This window comes from Delphinapterus leucas, chromosome 6 (genome assembly GCF_059928025.1).
Source record: "Delphinapterus leucas isolate spDelLeu-1000000601 "Yukka" chromosome 6, BTC_Dleu_Yukka2, whole genome shotgun sequence".
Classification (NCBI taxonomy): Eukaryota; Metazoa; Chordata; class Mammalia; order Artiodactyla; family Monodontidae; genus Delphinapterus; species Delphinapterus leucas.
Window position 1 is genome coordinate 97,619,675 of NC_143134.1, and position 21,011 is coordinate 97,640,685.

Here is a 21,011-nt window from a genome sequence, read left to right on the forward strand (position 1 = left end):
TTGACTCCACTTGAAGATAGTACATTTAACACTGGAGGGTATCTGCTCTCCGGCTGATAAGCTCTTAAGATTATAAAGCTTTTCTCTACATAGTATGAGTGGGAGTTATTTTTTGAGCACCTACTTAAATCCTTGATAGTATACAAAGCACTTCATATATATTATCACTTTCTCTACACAACTCTGAAAGGAAGGCACGTTTCCTCTGTTATACATGAGAAAATTGAGCCTGGGACCTTGTGGCAGATCACATGACCTAGAGGTGGAGGAAGTTTTCTAATCTAAGTTTACCTAGATCTTACCATGGCAATGCACAGTGTCCTACAGTTGACCCTTGAACAACATAGTTTTAAATTGTGTGGGTCCATCACAGATGAACTTCTCACCCACCTGGCGAGAGGGATTTAGTTTTAAAGGGAGGAGGAGTGAGGCTAATGATGGGGAGGCACATGCATTAGTCTACCAAGCAAGGGGCAGGGCTTTTTCGAGGGAGTGGGGTGCCACCCCCTTTTTATCCTGTTTTGGTCCTTAATGTACAGTACTGGCATGGGTAGGTGCGTCGTTTAATATGCTAATGTAGTGAAATCAACATAGAATGAAAAACAAATTGTGCGGGTCCACTTACGCGCAAATTTTTTAAAATAAATACTACAGTACTGCACAATCCACTGTTGGTTGAATTCACGGATGCTGGAATCACAGAAAACATAGAGTATAAAGTTATATGCGGATCTTCGACTGTGAGGGGGAGTTGGCACCCCAGCCCCTGCGTTGATCAAGGGTCAACTGTATATACATATTTGTGAAACTTAAAGAAAACTAAAGTATAGTTTATTATAGAGAATATGCAAACATCTCAAACTTTCATGTTTCATGCTGTAAACTAAAGTAAGTGATGGTTTTAAAGACAATCTATTTAAATTAAGATTTGCAACATACTTTTAATTCTTATGCCCCTTAAAATAATATTTGCAACCAAACTGAATGAAATATATGGTATAGATTGGACTTTGTGCCCCTTCCATTCCCTCACTCAAAATAAGAAAGGGATCATTTTACTTACCATTTCCCTTATTTAATGTGTAATGATCCACAAAGTTGTACATAACTGTTCCCCTTTTCCTACCATTGCAGTCTAGTTTGCCCATATTAAGTGAGTTATTATGTAAAGATTTTAAACTTTAAGAGAATTTCTAGGTCCTTCAGTGAACAAAAGAAAGTGTGTAAAAATGTAGAAGCTGTTCTCTGACCGGTGGCCAGGCAGGCCTGTGTTACCTGCCTGGCGATCCTCTGCCCTAACATATTTTCTTCCACATGACCAGTACTTTTTCACAAAAATGCACACACCAGGGACCACTTGGACTAACAGGCATCCTTTTAAAAAGATTCCTGGATGGTGATCATCTTTTATCTTGCTTCTGAGAATTGAATAGTCTCTAAGCCTGTGCCCTGCCTGAGCAGATGTTGTGCACAGGCTAAATATTAATCATTATGCCTGTCTGTGGGCAGTTTAGCTCAAGATCAGGAAGGCGGTCTGGGAAGCAGGTGGGTGGGCTCTAAAAATCTTAACTAAGTGGTCTGCAGAAGGCTCAGAGAACAGTTAGGGAAAGCTACAAAGGACTCAGAATCTCTTGAGAACCTTAGCATGAATCCTTTAGACTAAGAGGTATAGAAGCAGAGGGAAATTTCAATGGCCTGCTATGATCTTTAGCACATTGTTCTTCCTGAAGAGGTCATCTTGACCTTTGTGTATCACATGCAGCTCATCTTCCTGCCTTGAGAGAGGGAAAACGTTTATAAAATATCCACCTACTTTTTTCAGTTAGGTTGAATATAAAGGAGTTGCATAGATCTGTAGGAATATTGCCAAGAAGGCTAACTTTCTATGAGAATATCCAACCCTGGAACTGAGGAGTGGAGAAAAGAAATCATTATTGCCTCCTTTCATGTCTACAAATAGCCTTTCGCTCTAAAAGTAGATGGAATGGGTGGAGCTGGGTGGGGGAGAGAAGAAAGAAGCAGCAGAGGAAGAATAATAATTGTCAAATGAACTGAAGCTTCTGAAAATTAATGAGAGCAAAAAAAAACTTTTGTAGTTTAGTTTGGAAGTGTTGGGTCTGCTCCTAGACTCAGCTGGTCTGATGATAACAGAGAAGAGAGATTGGAGGTGTGTGGATCCTCTCTTGCTGCTGTCTCTTCTTTCAAGGAAAGTTATGTTCAAACTGGAAAGTGGAGAACAACGTAGTTAAGAGTTGTTCGTCCTCACTGAGGGGGTGGGATTTAAGGCAACACCTAGTTGATTTAAATGGGTCATCCAATACCCTTGATTCTAGACATTATAATGATGCTTTTTTACATCAGCATTAATAATATATATATATATATACGTGTGTGTGTGTGTGTGTGTGTGTGTATACATATATATAGTATGTATATAGTTAATATGGTAGGGTATTTCCCTCTGAAAACCTTTTATTAAATAACTGGCTTATTAGCCCCTGGATCATATCTTAGAATAGGGGAAATAAGGTTTTTCTCTTCAGGGAAATTGTATCTCAGATCACCAAGGACATTTGTCAATTGTTGAACTGAAGAATTGTAGTAAAAAATGCTACAAGTCTGGAAGTTGTGGAAAAAGGTACTAATAGACTGGAAATGAGCAAATGTGGTTTGTATTTCAAAAGGGATGAGGAGGTGGGCTCCCTAGACTGTAAGTGAGGTTGGTATTGATTCTTGGCATTACTCTAGAGCCAGGGTCAGCAAAGTTTTTCTGCAAAGGACCAGACAGTGAATATTTTTGGCTTTGTGGGCCATATAGCCCCTGCCACAATTGCTCAGTTCTGCCATCATAACATGGAAACAGCCAAAACAGTTTGTAAACAAATGAATATGGCTGTTTTCCAATAATACTTATGTACAGAAGTACAGATTTAGCCCACAGGTGGTAGTTTGAAAACCTCTGCTCTAGAATAAATTGTTAAATAGGGTTTTTTCTTGAGTACATAGGGAACTGGTGAGAAGTGGGAACTAATCTGGGTTCTTTGAGAATAGATCAGGCTTGGGAAGTTCTTTATCATTTTTCAGCCGAGTTACTGTTATACAAGATCAAAAGTATAGTTTATTTCGATGTCATGAGGCCTTTGGCAGAATGTTTCAAAAGAAGCTTTGTAGAAGATGAAAAAATGTGAGCCACTGCAGTTAGGTGCCTGCTGCCTTTTAACTGATAGGAAACACTGGCAGATGACAGTATAAGTGAGCAAGCAGCAAATGAATGTTACCAGGACAATTTAATAGTATGATTTCCTTAAAATGTTGTATGTATTAGCTTTCAAGGTAAGAAGACCTACAAACATGATATAGTAATATATTGTGATGTTATGCCAATTTGTATGATGGAATTTCATATATCAAAATCATACTATATTTCTTAGAGAGCAACATAATTTCTTGCTGCTCCATTACCGAAAAAAGTTTATGAACCACAAGTAGTGACCTACTCAGTACAGTACTCTCTCCTTGGCCCTGAAAAGTTCTGCATTTTTAACCAATAAAATTAAGCATATAATGGGAAGCTAAATTTTTGATAACTCAAACCTCATCTTCATACCAGGTTCTTAATAACTAACACGCGTACAGTTGGAACATTCATAAATTAAAGACCGTCTCTCCTGCACTCAATGTTGAAAACTTTTCAGACAACACAGTGTAAAGTAAGCCCTTCGTGTCCTGCAGTTTTCCAGCAACTTCCATATTTTGGACTCACCAACAATTTCTTAAGTCAGCACAAAACCAAAAATTTCTCAGGACCGTAAGTTCTTTGTTTTTTGTCAAAAGGAAATTATTATTAGAATGATGAAAAACACCAAATCCATAAATCACTAAATGTGTATATATAAATATATACATCATTGTATTTTTTTTCACATTTTTTTTATTCAAACAAAGTCACAAAAATTATAATCATCCTCATCAGTTCACTCAGACCCATGGAATTTTTTTTTCATGTTGATCTTTTGTTAGCACTTGTATGAATTCATCAGTTTTCCATTAGATTTCTGAAAATGCTAATTCATTCAGTTCAGCAGCACAGTCAGTTACCAGAAACCTGTACTTGTCAGAGTCTTTTCCATGAATTCCTTGAAGATGAAACCCTTTTATAGGAACATTTTTGCAAAACCATCAGAGTACACCCAGAACTGTGTGTAAATGACAAAAGACTTAAAAATGACCACGGTTAAAGGTTTGATGAAAGTTCATAATAATGCATTTGACAGAGAAATTTAGTTATTTCTGAGATATACATTTTAAAGTAATAACTAGAATTATGACTTATAACATTATACCAGAACATATAAGATTTTTAGGAATCTCATGTAATATCTGAAACATTTATATTAACATATTTCCATACAAATAACCCAAAGAAAGTTTAGTATTAGTTTTTGGGGGTTTTTTTGAATTTTTGAATTTTATTTATTTTTTTATACAGCAGGTTTATATTAGTCATCAGTTTTATACACATCAGTGTATACATGTCAATCCCAATCGCCCAATTCAGCACACCACCACCCCCACCCGCCCCGTGGCTTTCCCCGCTTGGTGTCCATACATTTGTTCTCTACATCTGTGTCTCTACTTCTGGCCTGCAAACCGGTTCATCTGTACCATTTTTCTAGGTTCCACATACATGCGTTAATATACGATATTTGTGTTTCTCTTTCTGACTTACTTCACTCTGTATGACAGTCTCTAGATCCATCCACGTCTCTACAAATGACCCAATTTCGTTCCTTTTTATGGCTGAGTAATATTCCATTGTATATATGTACCACAACGTCTTTATCCATTTGTCTGTCTATGGGCATTTAGGTTGCTTCCATGACCTGGCTATTGTAAATAGTGCTGCAATGAACATTGGGGTGCACGTGTCTTTTTGAATTATGGTTTTCTCTGGGTATATGCCCAGTAGTGGGATTCCTGGATCATATGGTAATTCTATTTTTAGTTTTTTAAGGAACCTCCATACTGTTCTCCATAGTGGCTATATCAATTTACATTCCCACCAACAGTGCAAGAGAGTTCACTTTTACCCACACCCTCTCCAGCATTTGTTGTTTGTAGATTTTCTGATGATGCCCATTCTGACTGGTGTGAGGTGATACCTCGTTGTAGTTTTGATTTGCATTTCTCTAATAATTAGTGATGTTAAGCAGCTTTTCATGTGCTTCTTGGCCATCTGTATGTCTTCTTTGGAGAAATGTCTATTTAGGTCTTCTGCCCATTTTTGGATTGGGTTGTTTGTTTCTTTAATATTGAGCTGCATGAGCTGTTTATATATTTTGGAGATTAATCCTTTGTCAGTTGATTCATTTGCAAATATTTTCTTCCATTCTCAGGGTTGTCTTTTCATCTTGTTTATGGTTTCCTTTGCTGTGCAAAAGCTTTGAAGTTTGATTAGGTCCCGTTTGTTTATTTTTGTTTTTATTTCCATTACTCTAGGAGGTGGATCAAAAAAGATCTTGCTGTGATTTATGTCAAAGAGTGTTCTTCCTATGTTTTCCTCTAAGAGTTTTATAGCGTCTGGTCTTACATTTAGGTCTCGAATCCATTTTGAGTTTATTTTTGTGTATGGTGTTAGGGAGTGTTCTAATTTCATTCTTTTACATGTAGCTGTCCAGTTTTCCCAGCACCACTTATTGAAGAGACTGTCTTTGTATATCCTTGCCTCCTTTGTCATAGATTAGTTGACCATAGGTGTGTGGGTTTATCTCTGGGCTTTCTATCTTGTTCCATTGATCTATTTTTCTGTTTTTGTGCCAGTACCATATTGTCTTGATGACTGTAGCTTTGTAGTAGAGTCTGAAGTCAGGGAGTCTGATTCCTCCAGCTCCGTTTTTTCCCCTCAAGACTGCTTTGACTATTCGGAGTCTTTTGTGTCTCCATACAAATTTTAAGATTTTTTGTTCTAGTTCCATAAAAAAATGCCATTGGTAATTTGATAGCGATTGCATTGAACCTGTAGATTGCTTTGGGGAGTATAGTCATTGTCACAATATTGATTCTTCCAATCCAAGAACATGGTATATCTCTCCATCTGTTGGTATCATCTTTAATTTCTTTCATCAGTGTCTTATAGTTTTCTGCATACAGGTATTTTGTCTCCATAGGTAGGTTTATTCCTAGGTATTATATTCTTTTTGTTGCAGTGGTAAATGAGAGTGTTTCCTTAATTTCTCTTTCAGATTTTTCATCATTAGTGTATAAGAATGCCAGAGATTCCTGTGCATTAATTTTGTATCCTGCAACTTTTCCAAATTCATTGATTAGCTCTAGTAGTTTTCTTGTGGCATCTTTAGGATTCTCTATGTATAGTATCATGTCTGCAAACAGTGACAGTTTTACTTCTTCTTTTCCAATTTGTATTCCTTTTATTTCTTTTTCTTCTCTGATTGCCGTGACTAGGACTTCCAAAACTATGTTGAATAATAGTGGTGAGAGTGGACATCCTTGTCTTGTTCCTGATCTTAGAGGAAATACTTTCAGTTTTTCACCATTGAGAATGATGTTTGCTGTGGGTTTGTCGTATATGGCCCTTATTATCTTGAGGTAGGTTCCCTCTATGCCCACTTTCTGGAGAGTTTTTATTATAAATGGGTGTTGAATTTTGTCAAAAGCGTTTTCGGCATCTCTTGAGATGATCGTATGGTTTTTATTCTTCAATTTGTTAATGTGGTGTATCACCTTGATTTGCATATATTGAAGAATCCTTGCATCCCTGGGATAAATCCCACTTGATCATGGTGTATGATCCTTTCAATGTGTTGCTGGATTCTGTTTGCTAGTATTTTGTTGAGGATTTTTGCATCTACATTCATCAGTGATATTGGTCTGTAATTTTCTTTTTTTTTTTTGTAGTATCTTTGTCTGGTTTTGGTGTCAGGGTGATAGTGGCCTCATAGAATGAGTTTGGGAGCATTCCTTCCTCTGTAATTTTTTGGAAGAGTTTGAGAAGGATGGGTGTTAGCTGTTCTCTAAATGTTTGGTAGAATTCACCTATGAAGCCATCTGGTCCTGGATTTTTGTTTGTTGGAAGATTTTTAATCACAGTTTCAATTTCATTACTTGTGATTGGTCTGTTCATATTTCCTATATCTTCCTGGTTCAGTCTTGGAATGTTATACCATTCTAAGAATTTGTCCATTTCTTCTAGGTTGTCCATTTTGTTGGCATAGAGTTGCTTATAGTATTCTCTTAGGATGCTTTGTATTTCTGCCGTGTCTGTTGTAACTTCTCCATTTTCATTTCTAACTTTATTGATTTGAATCCTCTCCCTCTTTTTCTTGATGAGTCTGGCTAATGGTTTATCAATTTTGTTTATCTTCTCAAAGAACCAGCTTTTAGTTTTATTGATCTTTGCTATTGTTTTCTTTGTTTCTGTTTCATTTATTTCTTCTTTATGATTTCTTTCCTTCTGCTAACTTTGGGTTTTGTTTGTTCTTTCTCTAGTTCCTTTAGGTGTAGGGTTCGATTGTTCATTGAGATTTTTCTTGTTTCTTGAGGTAGGCTTGTATAGCTATAAACTTCCCTCTTAGAACTGCTTTTGCTGCATCCCATAGGTTTTGGATCATCGTGTTTTCATTGTCATTTGCCTCTAAGTATTTTTTGATTTCCTTTCTGATTTCTTCAGTGATCTCTTGGTTATTTAGTAACATATTGTTTAGCCTCCATGTGTTTGTGTTTTTTACGTTTTTTTCCCCGTAATTAATTTCTAATCTCATAGCATTGTGGTCAGAAAAGATGCTTGAAATGTTTTCAGTTTTTTTAAATTTACTGAGGCTTGATTTGTGACGCAAGATGTGATCTATCCTGGAGAATGTTCCGTGCGCACTTGAGAAGAAAGTGTAATCTGCTGTTTTCTGATGGAATGTCCTATAAATATCAATTAAATCTTCTGGTCTATTGTGTCATTTAAGGCTTGTGTTTCCTTATTAATTTTCTGTTTGGATGATCTGTCCATTGGTGTAAGTATGGTGTTAAAGTCCTCCACTATTATTGTGTTACTGTCTATTTCCTCTTTTAGAGCACTTACCAGTTGCCTTGTGTATTGAGGTGCTCCTCTGTTGGGTGCATACTTATTTATAATTGTTATGTCTTCTTCTTGGATTGATCCCTTGATCATTATGTAGTGTCCTTCCTTGTCTCTTGTAACATTCTTTATTTTAAAGTCTATTTTATCTGATATGAGTATTGCTACTCTAGCTTTCTTTTGATTTCCATGTGCATGGAATATCTTTTTCCATCCCCTCACTTTCAGTCTGTATGTGTCCCTAGGTCTGAAGTGGGTCTCTTGTAGACAGCATACATATGGGTCTTGTTTTTGTATCCATTCAGCGAGCCTGTGTCTTTTGGTTGGAGCATTTAATCCATTCACATTTAAGGTAATTATCGATATGTATGCTTCTTAATTGTTTTGGGTTTATTTTTGTAGGTCCTTTTTTCTTCTCTTGTGTTTCCCACTTAGAGAAGTTCCTTTGGCATTTATTGTAGAGCTGGTTTGGTGGTGCTGAATTCTCTTAGCTTTTGCTTGTGTGAAGCTTTTGATTTCTCCATCGAATCTGAATGAGATCCTTGCTGGGTAGAGTAATCTTGGTTGTAGTTTCTTCCCTTTCATCACTTTAAGTATATCATGCCACCCGCTTCTGGCTTGTAGAGTTTCTGCTGAGAAATCAGCTGTTAACCTTATGGGAGTTCCCTTGTATGTTATTTGTTGTTTTTCCCTTGCTGCTTTCAATAATTTTTCTTTGTCTTTAATTTTTGCCAGTTTGATTACTATGTGTCTCGGTGTGTTTCTCCTTGGGTTTGTCCTGTATGGGACTCACTGCGCTTCCTGGACTTGGTGGCTATTGCCTTTCCCATGTTAGGGAAATTTTCAACTATAATCTCTTCAAATATTTTCTCTGGTCCTTTCTCTCTCTCTTCTCCTTCTGGGACCCTTATAATGCAGATGTTGTTGCATTTAATGTTGTCCCAGAGGTCTCTTAGGCTGTCTTCATTTCTTTTCATTCTTTTTTCTTTATTCTGTTCCACGGCAGTGAATTCCACCCTTCTGTCTTCCAGGTCACTTATCCGTTCTTCTGCCTCAGTTATTCTGCTATTGATTCCTTGTAGTGTAGTTTTCATTTCAATTATTGTATTGTTCATCTCTGTTTGTTTGTTCTTTAATTCTTCTAGGTCTTTGTTAAACATTTCTTGCATCTTCTCGATCTTTGCCTCCCTTCTTTTTCCAAGGTAGTGGATCATCTTCACTATCATTATCCTGAATTGTTTTTCTGGAAGGTTGCCTATCTCCACTTCATTTAGTTGTCTTTCTGGAGTTTTATCTTGTTCCTTCATCTGGTACATAGCCCTCTGCCTTTTCATCTTGTCTGTCTTTCTGTGAATGTGGTTTTTGTTCCTCAGGCCACAGGATTGTAGTTCTTCTTGCTTCTGCTGTCTGCCCTCTGGTGGATGAGTCTATCTAAGAGGCTTGTGTAAGTTTCCTGATGGGAGGGACCGGTGGTGGGTAGAGCTGACTGTTGCCCTGGTGGGCAGAGCTCAGTAAAACTTTAATCCTCTTGACTGTTGATGGGGGGGGGGGGGCCTGGGTTCCCTCCCTCTTGGTTAGAACGGTAAGTTTTAGTTACAAAGTACGTATACGTTCCCTTCTAAGACTCAGACATATTTCATGTTATGTTACTTCTTCACATTTCCCTGGAAATGCCACTGCTGTTCTAGAATGCAATGTAAAAAAGAAGGAAAAAGTCTGAGTGGTCAAGGAAAACATGAGGCAGCAGAAGCAGGTATGACTTAATAAAAGTATGTCAGCTGGGGACTCAGTACTACAAGGGACAGAAAACCAGCTCATTCTGGCCTAAGAAAGAGCAAGAGTGAGAAGGGGGTGGGGGAGAGAGAAGAAGGGAGAGATTCTTAGCAATTTATTAGCTTCAATAACTAAGAAGTCCAGAATCTGGCTAGTTCCTAATCTTGCAAACATTGTCACCGAATGCGAGTACCTGGTTCCTCTCCCTGTTCTGACTTCCATTATGTTGGCAAAACAGCCATGGCAATTCGTACCCTCACACCTTGCTGTCCAGAAAAATGAGAGAGCTGCTGTCAGGAGCACCTATGGAAGAGAAAGGAAACTTCTTTTTTTCCTCCGGCAGCCCCAGGGAACATCTTTTACTTTCATAGGCTCTGATTAGTTTATGTACGAATCCCTGAATCGTTGTAGGTAGAACATGTTGATTGGCTTACATCAACCAAGGCCCACCCCAAGAGCTGGAGGTAGTGTCAGTCTCACTCAGACTCCAAGAGAATGGGGAAGGTCTGTTTTCTTAAAGGGAATTTAGGATCCTGCCCCAGGAGGGAGGGGTATAAGATCAGCAGCAAACAGCTGTCTATTGCAAGAACTATGAGATAAGACAGCATAGAAGAAAGTACCAAGGAGGAAGGGTTCCAGATAAAGCAGCACAGCAATCTGATGCCTTTATGTGTGTGTGTGTGTGTGTGTGTGTGTGTGTGCAGCTTTTAAAGCATCACTGAAGTGGTAATAATGCATCACTGATATGCATGGTAATGAACCCAAGATATCTAGGAAAGTTTAAATTATGGTTTGATTTACTAATACATGGAAGAAGTTAATGGATATTGGAAAGGTTTATGTGTGTTTTAATAAATATCAATGTTTTTAAAGGACCTAAGCTAGGCTAAATGAGAAGCTCTCGTTACCATATCAGGTTTTTTTTTTTAATGTCAATGTCTCATACTTCCTTGTGCTTAATCTAAATCTGTACCTCACCAAAGCCATGGGTTTAACTGTGAAGTAGTTTTACAAGCTATGCTTTAACTATGTTTGGTTTAAATCTTAAAGGTTACATGTACTGATGAAAAATTGTTTTTGCTTTTGTCCAGAACGCATACACAGCCACAGCTATCAACAGCACCAACTTCTGCACCTCAGCGAAGGACGCCTTTGTCATTCTCGTGGAGAATGCTTTGCGAGTAGCTGCCATCAACACAGTGGGGGATTTCATGTTATTCCTAGGCAAGGTAAGAAGACCAAGTATATTATCTGAGACAGACAGTAAATTTTTGCATATGCGTATAGTTGCTCTTTAATTTCAAAAATATATGTAGCCCACAAAAAGCCTAAAAGTCACATAATATACAGCAAGCACTTACAAAACCCTTAATATATGTCAAGCACTGTTCTAAGTACTTTACATGTATTGTGCTCATTTAATCCTCATAATAAATTTGTAAAGGAAGTACTGTTATTATCTTCATGTTATAGATGGGGAAACTGAGGCACGGAGCAGTTAAGTAATTTGCCCATTACATATTTTGAATTAAGAAACAGTCCATGTAATGGTTAGGGGCACTGCATCTGGAGCCTGACTGCCTGGATTTAAATCCTGGCCTGACTAGCTGTGTGACCTGAGGCAGGGTATATAACCACTCTGTGCCTCGGTTTGTCCATTTGTGAAATTGGGGTAATAATAGTGCCAAACGCCTAGAACTGTGAGGTTAGACTGATTAATACTTGTAGGGTACCTAAGATAGTGCTTGATACATTGCAAGTTCTTGATGAATATTAGCAGTCATCGTTACTATATATAAACCCCTTAAAATAGAGCTGTTAGGGAATGAGACCTAACTGTCCTCAAAAGTGTTTTTCTATTCTGTGCTATTAAAATCTGCAAAATATTAGATAACATTATAATTGAGGACTCACTTTATCTTTGTATCTATATTTCAAACCATAAAATACTCAGAAAATTTGAAAAATTGAGTTAAGAAAACGGCACCACCACTATAACCTAATAACTTATTTTTATATTCCCTCCCAGTGTTTTTTCACAGGCTTATATTTCTATAGTATAACAATCCTAGTATTCATAGCTATTTCTTCTGCTGTTTTCACTTCATATTCTCTCATATACATTTTTTGCATTACTTTGATAATCTTCATAATTACTCATTATCATGATGGCCACTGTTCCATCAAATGCTATTCTCTTACTGCTGAACACTTAAGTTACTCCAACCACTGTGCCTTTAAAATGTTTTTGAAAGGGAATTAAATATTTGATGCAGAAAGGCATTGATTAGCACTGTGTCATGTAGTTTTAAGCTCTCAGGCAATTGTCATCTAAAAAGAATTATAAAACCATACAGATAGTTATTTTGAAAATTTGTAATTAAACGTACATTATGACTCCTGGATTTGTTTTTGTCATGTTTTAACAATAAGAGGAAAATTTTTATAGTAAAAATTGAATGAGTTAATTCATGTTAACGAATGAGTACAGGTCTGACCCTGTCAGTAACCATTGCTATTATTTATGTGCTATATGACTAACTCAGGGAGGCTTCAGATTTTTTTGTTCATTTTTTATGTATTTATAATTGACCCCTACTGCTAAGAAAGATATGAAGCAACTTAAAATAAAAACGTATATAATGCAGAGCAATTAAAATAAAAGAGAAATAAGAAGACATATAGAGAATAAGGGAGAAAATTATACCAAGTGGCAACATTTGATCACAATAATTTTAGTAACTCTGATTGAGACACTTGCTGAGTACCAGGTACTGAGGGCAGTGCTTTATGTGAAGTGTTATATTTGGTCCTCCCCTGTAAGGAGACCTACTACTATTATCTTCATTTTACAGCAAAGGAAACCAAAGTTTAGAGAGCTATAAGTAGGTTGTCCAAATTTAGAAAACTCGAATGTGGCAGAGCTGGAGTTCAGACTCAGATCTGTCTGACTTCAAAGTTTTTAATCACTGTGTGCTATAATTGCCTCAACTGACATTAATTTTGTCCCTGGGCCTGCCTTTTTTTTTTTTTCCCCTAAATCCTTTTGATTCTGATGATTGTAAACTACTGGAGATAATTCTAAATACAGCATTACTTATAGTAGTGACTAATTGTAAACAATCTACTGCCTGACGGTAAAGGTTGGAAATAATAATCAACAGACTATTCACCTCTTAAACCCTGTTTTTTTGTTTTATTTTTTTAAATTTTTTTTGGCCACGCCGTGTGGCTTGTAGGATCTTAGTTCCCCAACCAGGGATTGAACCCAGGCGCATGGCAGTGAAAACGCCAAGTCCTAACCACTGGACCACCAAGGAATTCCCTAAACCATGTTTTTTATTGAGTTTATAATGTGTATAATAAGTGGAAAAGCTGAGTAAAACTACTAGACCATCACAGAACCATTTTAAAATGTGCATAAAAATGTGCGTAAGAAAGAGAAAGAAAATTAATATCTCAAAATAGTTTTAATAACGATTGCTTTGGGATATTGAAAATATGAGTGATTCCAAGCACCTCCCCCCACTTTATCATATAATGGTAAAGTTTCTATGATATGATAGAAACTTTGATAAAGTTGATAAACTTTATATGATAAAGTTTCTGTATTAAGTATGCATTTCTCTTATAATGGAAAAATATATACAGGATAAAATACAGTGTTTTAAAATTGGCTTTGAGTTTTTCAGCAACCTAATGACCTGTCAAAATTTTTTCTTTAGGTTTATCATAACCTTTTAGTCAGTCAACAAACATTTATAGAGTGCCTACTGGTAATGTACTAGGGGCTATTCTGGGTGCTGCTTATATACTAGTCAATAAAGACAATTTAAAATCTGGTAGAAAAGGAAGTTTTGTATCCCTTTTTTCACTTCGTGTTATATTATGAGCATTTCTCATTTTATTAAAAATGTCTATATAGTTGTTGTATCATTTATTTATTAACAAAGCCTCTGGGTTCTTTTGGCTTTTTTACAGTTGAACTTTTCTCAATTTTTTACTATTATAAAGTGAAACTTTTGTATACCAGTTCTTGCCCACATTAATACTTATTTCCTGAGGCCAGAGTCCTAGAAGTGGAATTAATGAGTTCAAATACATAATAGGATTTTTGATACATATTTCCAAGTTGCTTTCCAGAAAAATATAATTTTGAATAACATAATATTTCTAATGTTGTAAAAACAAGACTTTTAAAAGCATGAAAGGTAAACACTTTTTAAATTGAGAAATCAAAAAAGGAGAAAGATAAGAGGAAAAAAAAACTTCTGGGTTTCCAACATACTAAGATAAATTCTTGTTTTGCTTTTCCAAAAATATAGTTCTGATCACAGAATACAATAAATCTTTTAAAGAGTTTCTTTCATTACAATTAATGAAATTAATGGCTACTAGTATGCAGAAATAGTTTTTGATCAGATAGTTCAACTAGGTAGATCATAATAAACATTATGAAAGTGTCAGGAACAAACTACTAGTACATGGAACAACTTGGATGAATCTTGAGGGAATTATGCTGAGTGAAAAATGCCAATCCCAGAAGATTAAGTGCTGTATGATTCCATTTATATAACATTCTTGAAATGACAATATTATATCAATAGGAATGGAGACCATATATGTGGTCACCCAGTTAGTGATAGGGGAGGGGGGAAGTAAGAATATCTATAAAAGTTTAAAGCGAAGGATGCTTGTGGTGATGGAAATGTTCTGTATCTTTGTCGTATCAGTATGAATATCTGGGTTGTGACTTTGTACTATAATTTTGCAAGGTGTTACGATTGAAGGGAACTGGGTAATGGGTACATGGAATCGTTCTGTTACTTTTTATAACTGCACGTGAATTCATAATATCTCAAAATTTTAAATTTAATTTTCTAAACCTTGATTTTAGAAAGAAAACAAAAGACAGTGTCATATATTCCATTTCTATGAAGCCCCAATGATTTTATGGAATGGTAAATTAGATTTGGAAGAGACCTTAGCTCCTCTAGTTTAGTGGCTTGTGACCTATGATCACTGGCCTACAGGGTCCTCTAAGATTAAGAATAGTGATTTAGACGCTTTTTAAACATTTTTAAGTCTAATAGGTATTGCACTTTAAGTCTAATAAATATTGCATACTGCATATTTATTGCCAATAAAACTATACCAAAAAAATCCCCCAAATCTTGTTTCTTTGCTTCTGTTTGAAATTATTTTACCTCTATTTGATAATACTTTTTATGACAATTAGATGTTCTAGCTGACAATTTAATCTGGCTTCAATTATTAAAAAATGAAAATATGAGTTATTTGTTGATGCTATTTTGTTGGTAAACAAAATCTTTCAAAACATGGGTTCCATGGGGGAAAAGGGCATCATAAATGCAAGATTTATGATTACAAAAAAAAAAAAAGAAAGAAAGAAGCTAAGTTTGCCAGTCACTATGTTAAATGCTTTCAGAATGCTTATTTTAACAATTATGGGATGTATGTCCTATTGTGTCTCTCTTAAAGATGGAAAAACAATCTCAGAAAAGTTAAGTGAACTTGCTTAGAGTCACAAAACTAAGAAGTTCTAACTGATTCAGTCCTACATCTTTCTGACTCCAAAACCAGCATCCTTTTCTTCCTGCTTCTCACATCCTACTCTGTGTATGAATCTCTTCTACTGCATCACAAATAATTTATCCTTTATAACAAGAATGTCTAAACCTTTAAAATCAAACATCCTATTACCAAAAAATGATTTGAGCACATTTCCCCAATATATTTACATTTATTTATTAATGACGTATGTATAGCTTTCACTAATATATGCTTTATAAAGTGTAAAATTTTAAATGTATGGGAAATACAAATAGAAGTCCCGGGTGATTCTCTTGAACCTTCTCTGGGCTATGTGTACTCTACCATGGAGATCAGTGATATAGAGCAGTACTCCTTATAGGCTGTGGACTTTCTAAGAATCACCCAAGGGTTCTTTGAAAATGAATATTGCTAAGCTTCATATTAAATCAAACCAATCAGATTCTCTGGGGGCAGGACCCAGGAATCTGCATTATTCACAAACTCCCCAAGGGATTTCCAGCCCCTCTAATAGTTTGAGAACCACTAATGTATCCTCTGCTTGAATGAGTGCATGATACCCTTTCATTATATTGGGGAGTAATTATTAAATTAAATTGGGGAGTAAATTATTAAATTGACTTTTTAAGCTAAATGTCACTAGTTTTTGAAGTTGGTTCTCATGTGACAGTATTCTACCTTAACAGTTTTTGTCTCAGCATCTACTTGTCTGAGCCACATCTTCTGCCTATAATTGACTTTAACATTTCAAATGTGGTTTAACTTTTAGTGCCATAGAGAGAGTGTAAAGCAGCTGAGTTCTCCCACAGGGTGTATGTAAAAACATTGAAGAAGGGTATAAGAAATAACTCATCCTGAAATTGAAACACAAGAGGGAAAATAAATGGACCTAATTAGCTATTGGTGGACATCACCCCAGAAAATAGGTCACTGTGAGAGAAGATTCATAGGTATATTGCCACAAAAAATGATGGGAGGGGAGCAGACCCAGATTTGCTCCCTAAAATCATCTGAGAGAGGGATCACTTTATAGCTTAACCAATACATCCTCTGATGCATTATAATTCCTGGTTAAGATAATGGTGAATGAGAGATGTTTTGGTGTTGATAAATAGTGAGGGAAAGGCAAAAGAAGAATTCTCAGTCTGCCTGTCCTCAGCACTGGGCAAGGAAAGGCTGCTGTGGTTCTAGAGAACTCTTTCTTTTCCTTTGTTATTTAAAGCTTGACGCTAGGCCAGGTAAAGGGCTGGGGAAGAGTGTGGCTAGGATTCAGTGTAATCTGTTACAGTGATATATCAGTATCCAAGTATTTGCTGAATTTTTACCTGGAAAGAGTACTGGTGTTGGCATCATAAGACCATTTTTTTTTTTTAAACATCTTTATTGGGGTATAATTGCTTTACAATGGTGTGTTAGTTTCTGCTTTATAACAAAGTGAATCAGTTATACATATACATATGTTCCCATATGTCTTCCCTCTTGCGTCTCCCTCCCTCCCACTCTCCCTATCCCACCCCTCCAGGCTGTCACAAAGCACCGAGCTAATATCCCTGTGCCTTGCGGCTGCTTCCCCCAGCTATCTACCTTACTACGTTTGTTAGTGTGTATATGTCCATGACTCTCTCTCGCCCTGTCAAAGCTCACCCCTCCCCCTCCCCATATCCTCAAGTCCGTTTTCCAGTAGGCATAAGACCATTTTTTGAATGATATCTGCTCTTTATTCTACTCTGTGGCCTTGGGCAGATCAGCTAGCCCCTCTAAGCATGTTTCCCAATCTATAAAACGAGGGTGATAATGTTTGCCATAAGCCATTCATAGAGTTATTGAAAAACGGAAATAAAAAGTATTAAAAGGAACACAGAAAATTTAAAGTGCTGCGTGTACAGTGTTGAATCATCAGAGTAGGTGGTTCTTGACAGTAGGCAAATGGCTAGTTCTTTTATTTTTACAGCATGAGTGTGTTTGGCAACCTCTTTCTCCACAAATAGTCCAAATCAACACTTCATGGCAAATCATATTAAATTTACCACATATTCTATGTGAAATAAAATATGGAACAAAGAAAAGCTCTTAGAGGTGTTTGTTGCAGCATTATTTATATCTGAAAACAATATGTCTCCAAGTGTAGGAGAATGGTTAAATAAATTTTAAATCACCCATAAAATGTAAATATGTAGCTGAATACATATTTATGAAACATTTATGATATATAAATATTAATGAAGAGCTTTTAATGATATGGTTATATAATACTATTTCATGTATGTAAAAATGCTTAGAAAAAATACATAGCAATACCCTGAAATGTCAATAATTTCCTTCTGAGTGCTAAAAGTGTGTATAATTTTTTTTCTAATATATGTATACATTTATCTTAAAAATTGCCACAGATGCTGAATAAGTGAAGTCTTAGGAAACAAGCATAACATTTGGAAAACTTGATTATTTTTAGTGTCAACAAGGATGATATTTATGTTATATGATATACATGTATATGGGTATTTATGGGTTATGCTTTCTAATTTGCGGTGGCATGGACTCATGCAACCATCATTTATAAATGGAGAAGTCTGCAAATGATGAAGAAATAGTGGTTTTCTGCAAGAGGTTATTAAATGTGATCTTTGTTCTCTCTGCTTTAGGTGCTGATAGTCTGCAGCACAGGTTTGGCTGGGATTATGCTGCTCAACTACCAGCAAGATTACACAGTATGGGTGCTGCCTCTGATCATCGTCTGCCTCTTTGCTTTCCTAGTCGCTCATTGCTTCCTGTCCATTTACGAAATGGTAGTGGATGTATTATTCTTGTGTTTTGCCATTGATACAAAATACAATGATGGGAGCCCAGGCAGAGAATTTTATATGGATAAAGTGCTGATGGTAAGTACCTCAAATGCCCTCTACTGCTTTAAGGATAAAAATACTAATATAAATATTTTGTAGACTATTCTCTGTATTTAATTCCCATTATATGAACCTGCGTAATTCAGAATTAAACCTTCAGCACCCGTGAATGAGGTTAGTCTTGGGGAAATCAGGGAAGAAGATCCTCTTGGCATGAACGAGACCGTTTCAAATCTACCTAGCTAGAGCAGTTTCCCATTAAGAGTCCTGAGTTCACACTATTCCATACTGCTCTCTCCATCTCTCCAGTTAGATACACTTGAATCGACTTTTTTAGCCCTTGAACTGGAACATTGGACAGCTGGTGTTCTAAGTGCCTTTTCCTGAATCAGAACTCAAAGACAAAAGTTTTATTTCCCAGGTTGTAGTGCCTATCTGTATTTCTCCATCCACCACCTTACCAAGTATTATTGCTGTCAGCCCTGCTAAAACTCATTATCCTAAGTATTCCAGGCCAAACTGAAGGAGTTTTGTAATGAATACAGATTATCAGACCCATGACTGGTAGATGGTATTGTTTTCCATTAGTCAAGATCTGAACCTTTACACAGATATTATATTCAGATTCTTCATAGTTACGTAGCCTCTGCAGCTTCCCTATATTAGAACCTCAATTAAATTTTTTAAAAAATTTAGAAACCATTCTAAAATGGTTTAAATACTAGTATCAATGTCAAATGCTGCCCAATTAAAGATGTGTTTTAATAAAGCTATAAAATATTCCTATCTCAAGAGTGGATAATATTTAAGATTAAACATTAGACCTTGAAATAACACACCATCTTCCAGAAACATGGTTTATCTAGTTAAATCTAAAATAAATGTATTAATAAATAAGCTAGATTCTTTTTTTTTTCAATCTCGAAAATTCCAAGTGATTCAACTGACCTATTTGGTACTCATTATCTCTTTTACTAAGAACATTACCAGCTACATTTTGGACATTTTCATAATCTCAATTATAATCCTGACTCAATTATAATCCTATAATGACGCTAACAGAGCGTCATAACTATTATTTTCATAATGGAATTTGACCTAGAAGCATCATCTCTTGTGTGATTAAGGCATTTAGGAGGAGAGGTTTGTTTTTGTTTTTTAAGCCACTGAAGAAAAGCAGAGTAAAATATATAGTTTTTATTATTTTAGTTTTCTCTATAAGAATGATGAGGATATTGAACGAGGAAGTACTCCATAAACTTTGACAGGATAGAAATGTTTCCTTCAGGTCATAATCCCATTTTAACTACTTCTATCCACTGGTTCTGGTTGTTACTCCCTGTCTTCCTGCTTTATGGAGTAATCTCAAGGCCAGATAGACTTTTTTTTTTTTCTAATAGCTTATTTATGGCTTGGTAAAAACAGTATACTATACTTAGTAGTATCAATGCTTTCTTTTACCTCCTAGGGTTATTTTAAAGAGGAGGCTTATAGAGTAAAATGTTGTTGCTTTTCCATTTAACCTTGATACGGAAAAAGTAACACAACAAATAAAACAATATTCTAAGTTTGGAAAAATAGTCTTTTCTAAAAAACGAAAGATATTTTCTCTTTCAGATAGAACTGACATCTCTTTGAGCCTAAGTGAGATTGTCACAAGGAATGGTGGGAAAAAAGATTTTATATCAACAGATTGCATCCCCACAAATTTAGCTGCTCTTACGTGTGGTACCAAATATTACGTATTGCTATGTTTTTAGGCCATCCATTTACCATTACTGAGTCAAAAATGTAAATATTCTTTAGAAATCATCTACCAACTGAAGTCTGAAAGGACCTAAGAATTTATGTAATTTGGTCCCTGTTTTGCAGGAGTTTGTGGAAAACAGCAGGAAAGCAATGAAAGAAGCTGGTAAGGGAGGTGTTGCTGATGCCAGAGAGCTAAAACCGATGGTAGGTGGAGATGAGGAGGTGGCCGCCCTCCAAGAATTTCACTTTCACTTCCTCTCTCTCTCTCTCTTCACTGACTGCACTTCTTCAGGAGAAGCTTTTGTGATCTGTGTCACGCAGGACGTGCTGCTCTTTCTGTTTGTGTGTTTACCCATCACTTGGATGGCAGAATTCTTGTCACAACTGAGACCACCTTCTGTAAAAGTAAGCTGAAAGGAACAGTGTTCATGGTGGGGCAGGGGATATTTTTGTCCCTGAGGTGAACTTGCAGTTTCCATCTTTTTCTTTTTAACTGTCAGTGTTTAGTTTTCATGGGACTGAACATTTGGTTGTGCACTTGAACTGACGGTTTGATACTTATTTTAGAAGTGATGATAGCAATTCCTTTCAACTTGCTGAAATTCATATTCCCCCCTTCTTTTAATATTGGTTTGTTTATGTTGCTGTCTTTTCCCCTTTGCTGACTTTTTTTCTGTTGCCTGGATTGTACTCTTTGTTTCTTAAGCTATTTTTCAGTAGCAAACAAGGCTATTTCCGTCAACACCCACATTCCCACTCAATAAGACAATCTGGTCTTCTCCAGCCTCAGCTTAATTGTGAGAAAGATAAATTACCTCTGGTCAGTGATATATATATAACCACTCTCCTTTCATTTGAAAAAAGCAACTTAAAGTTAACCAGTATAAGAAAATCCTGAGTAGCTTTTCCCATATATATTCTCACCACTGCATAATGACAGATGTCTTTAGCTATATTGGTCTAATTACTGCTTGTATTACAAGTGT

At 36.1% G+C, this 21,011-nt stretch overlaps 1 protein-coding gene across 5 annotated transcripts in view; it reads left to right on the top strand.

The window, feature by feature from the left end:
* Positions 1-21,011, top strand: part of SLC44A1 (solute carrier family 44 member 1) — a 214,712-nt gene that overhangs the window by 134,056 nt on the left and 59,645 nt on the right. For 4 of the 5 annotated variants that reach the window (XM_089913488.1, XM_089913489.1, XM_022600294.3 and 1 more), the window contains exons 13-15: positions 10,951-11,088; positions 18,076-18,312; positions 20,149-20,229. In XM_089913488.1, the coding sequence (XP_089769614.1) occupies positions 10,951-11,088; positions 18,076-18,312; positions 20,149-20,229 (456 nt within the window). Of the gene's footprint in view, positions 1-10,950; positions 11,089-18,075; positions 18,313-20,148; positions 20,455-21,011 lie in introns of those variants that run through there. The other variant, XM_022600292.3, reaches the window with a different exon arrangement.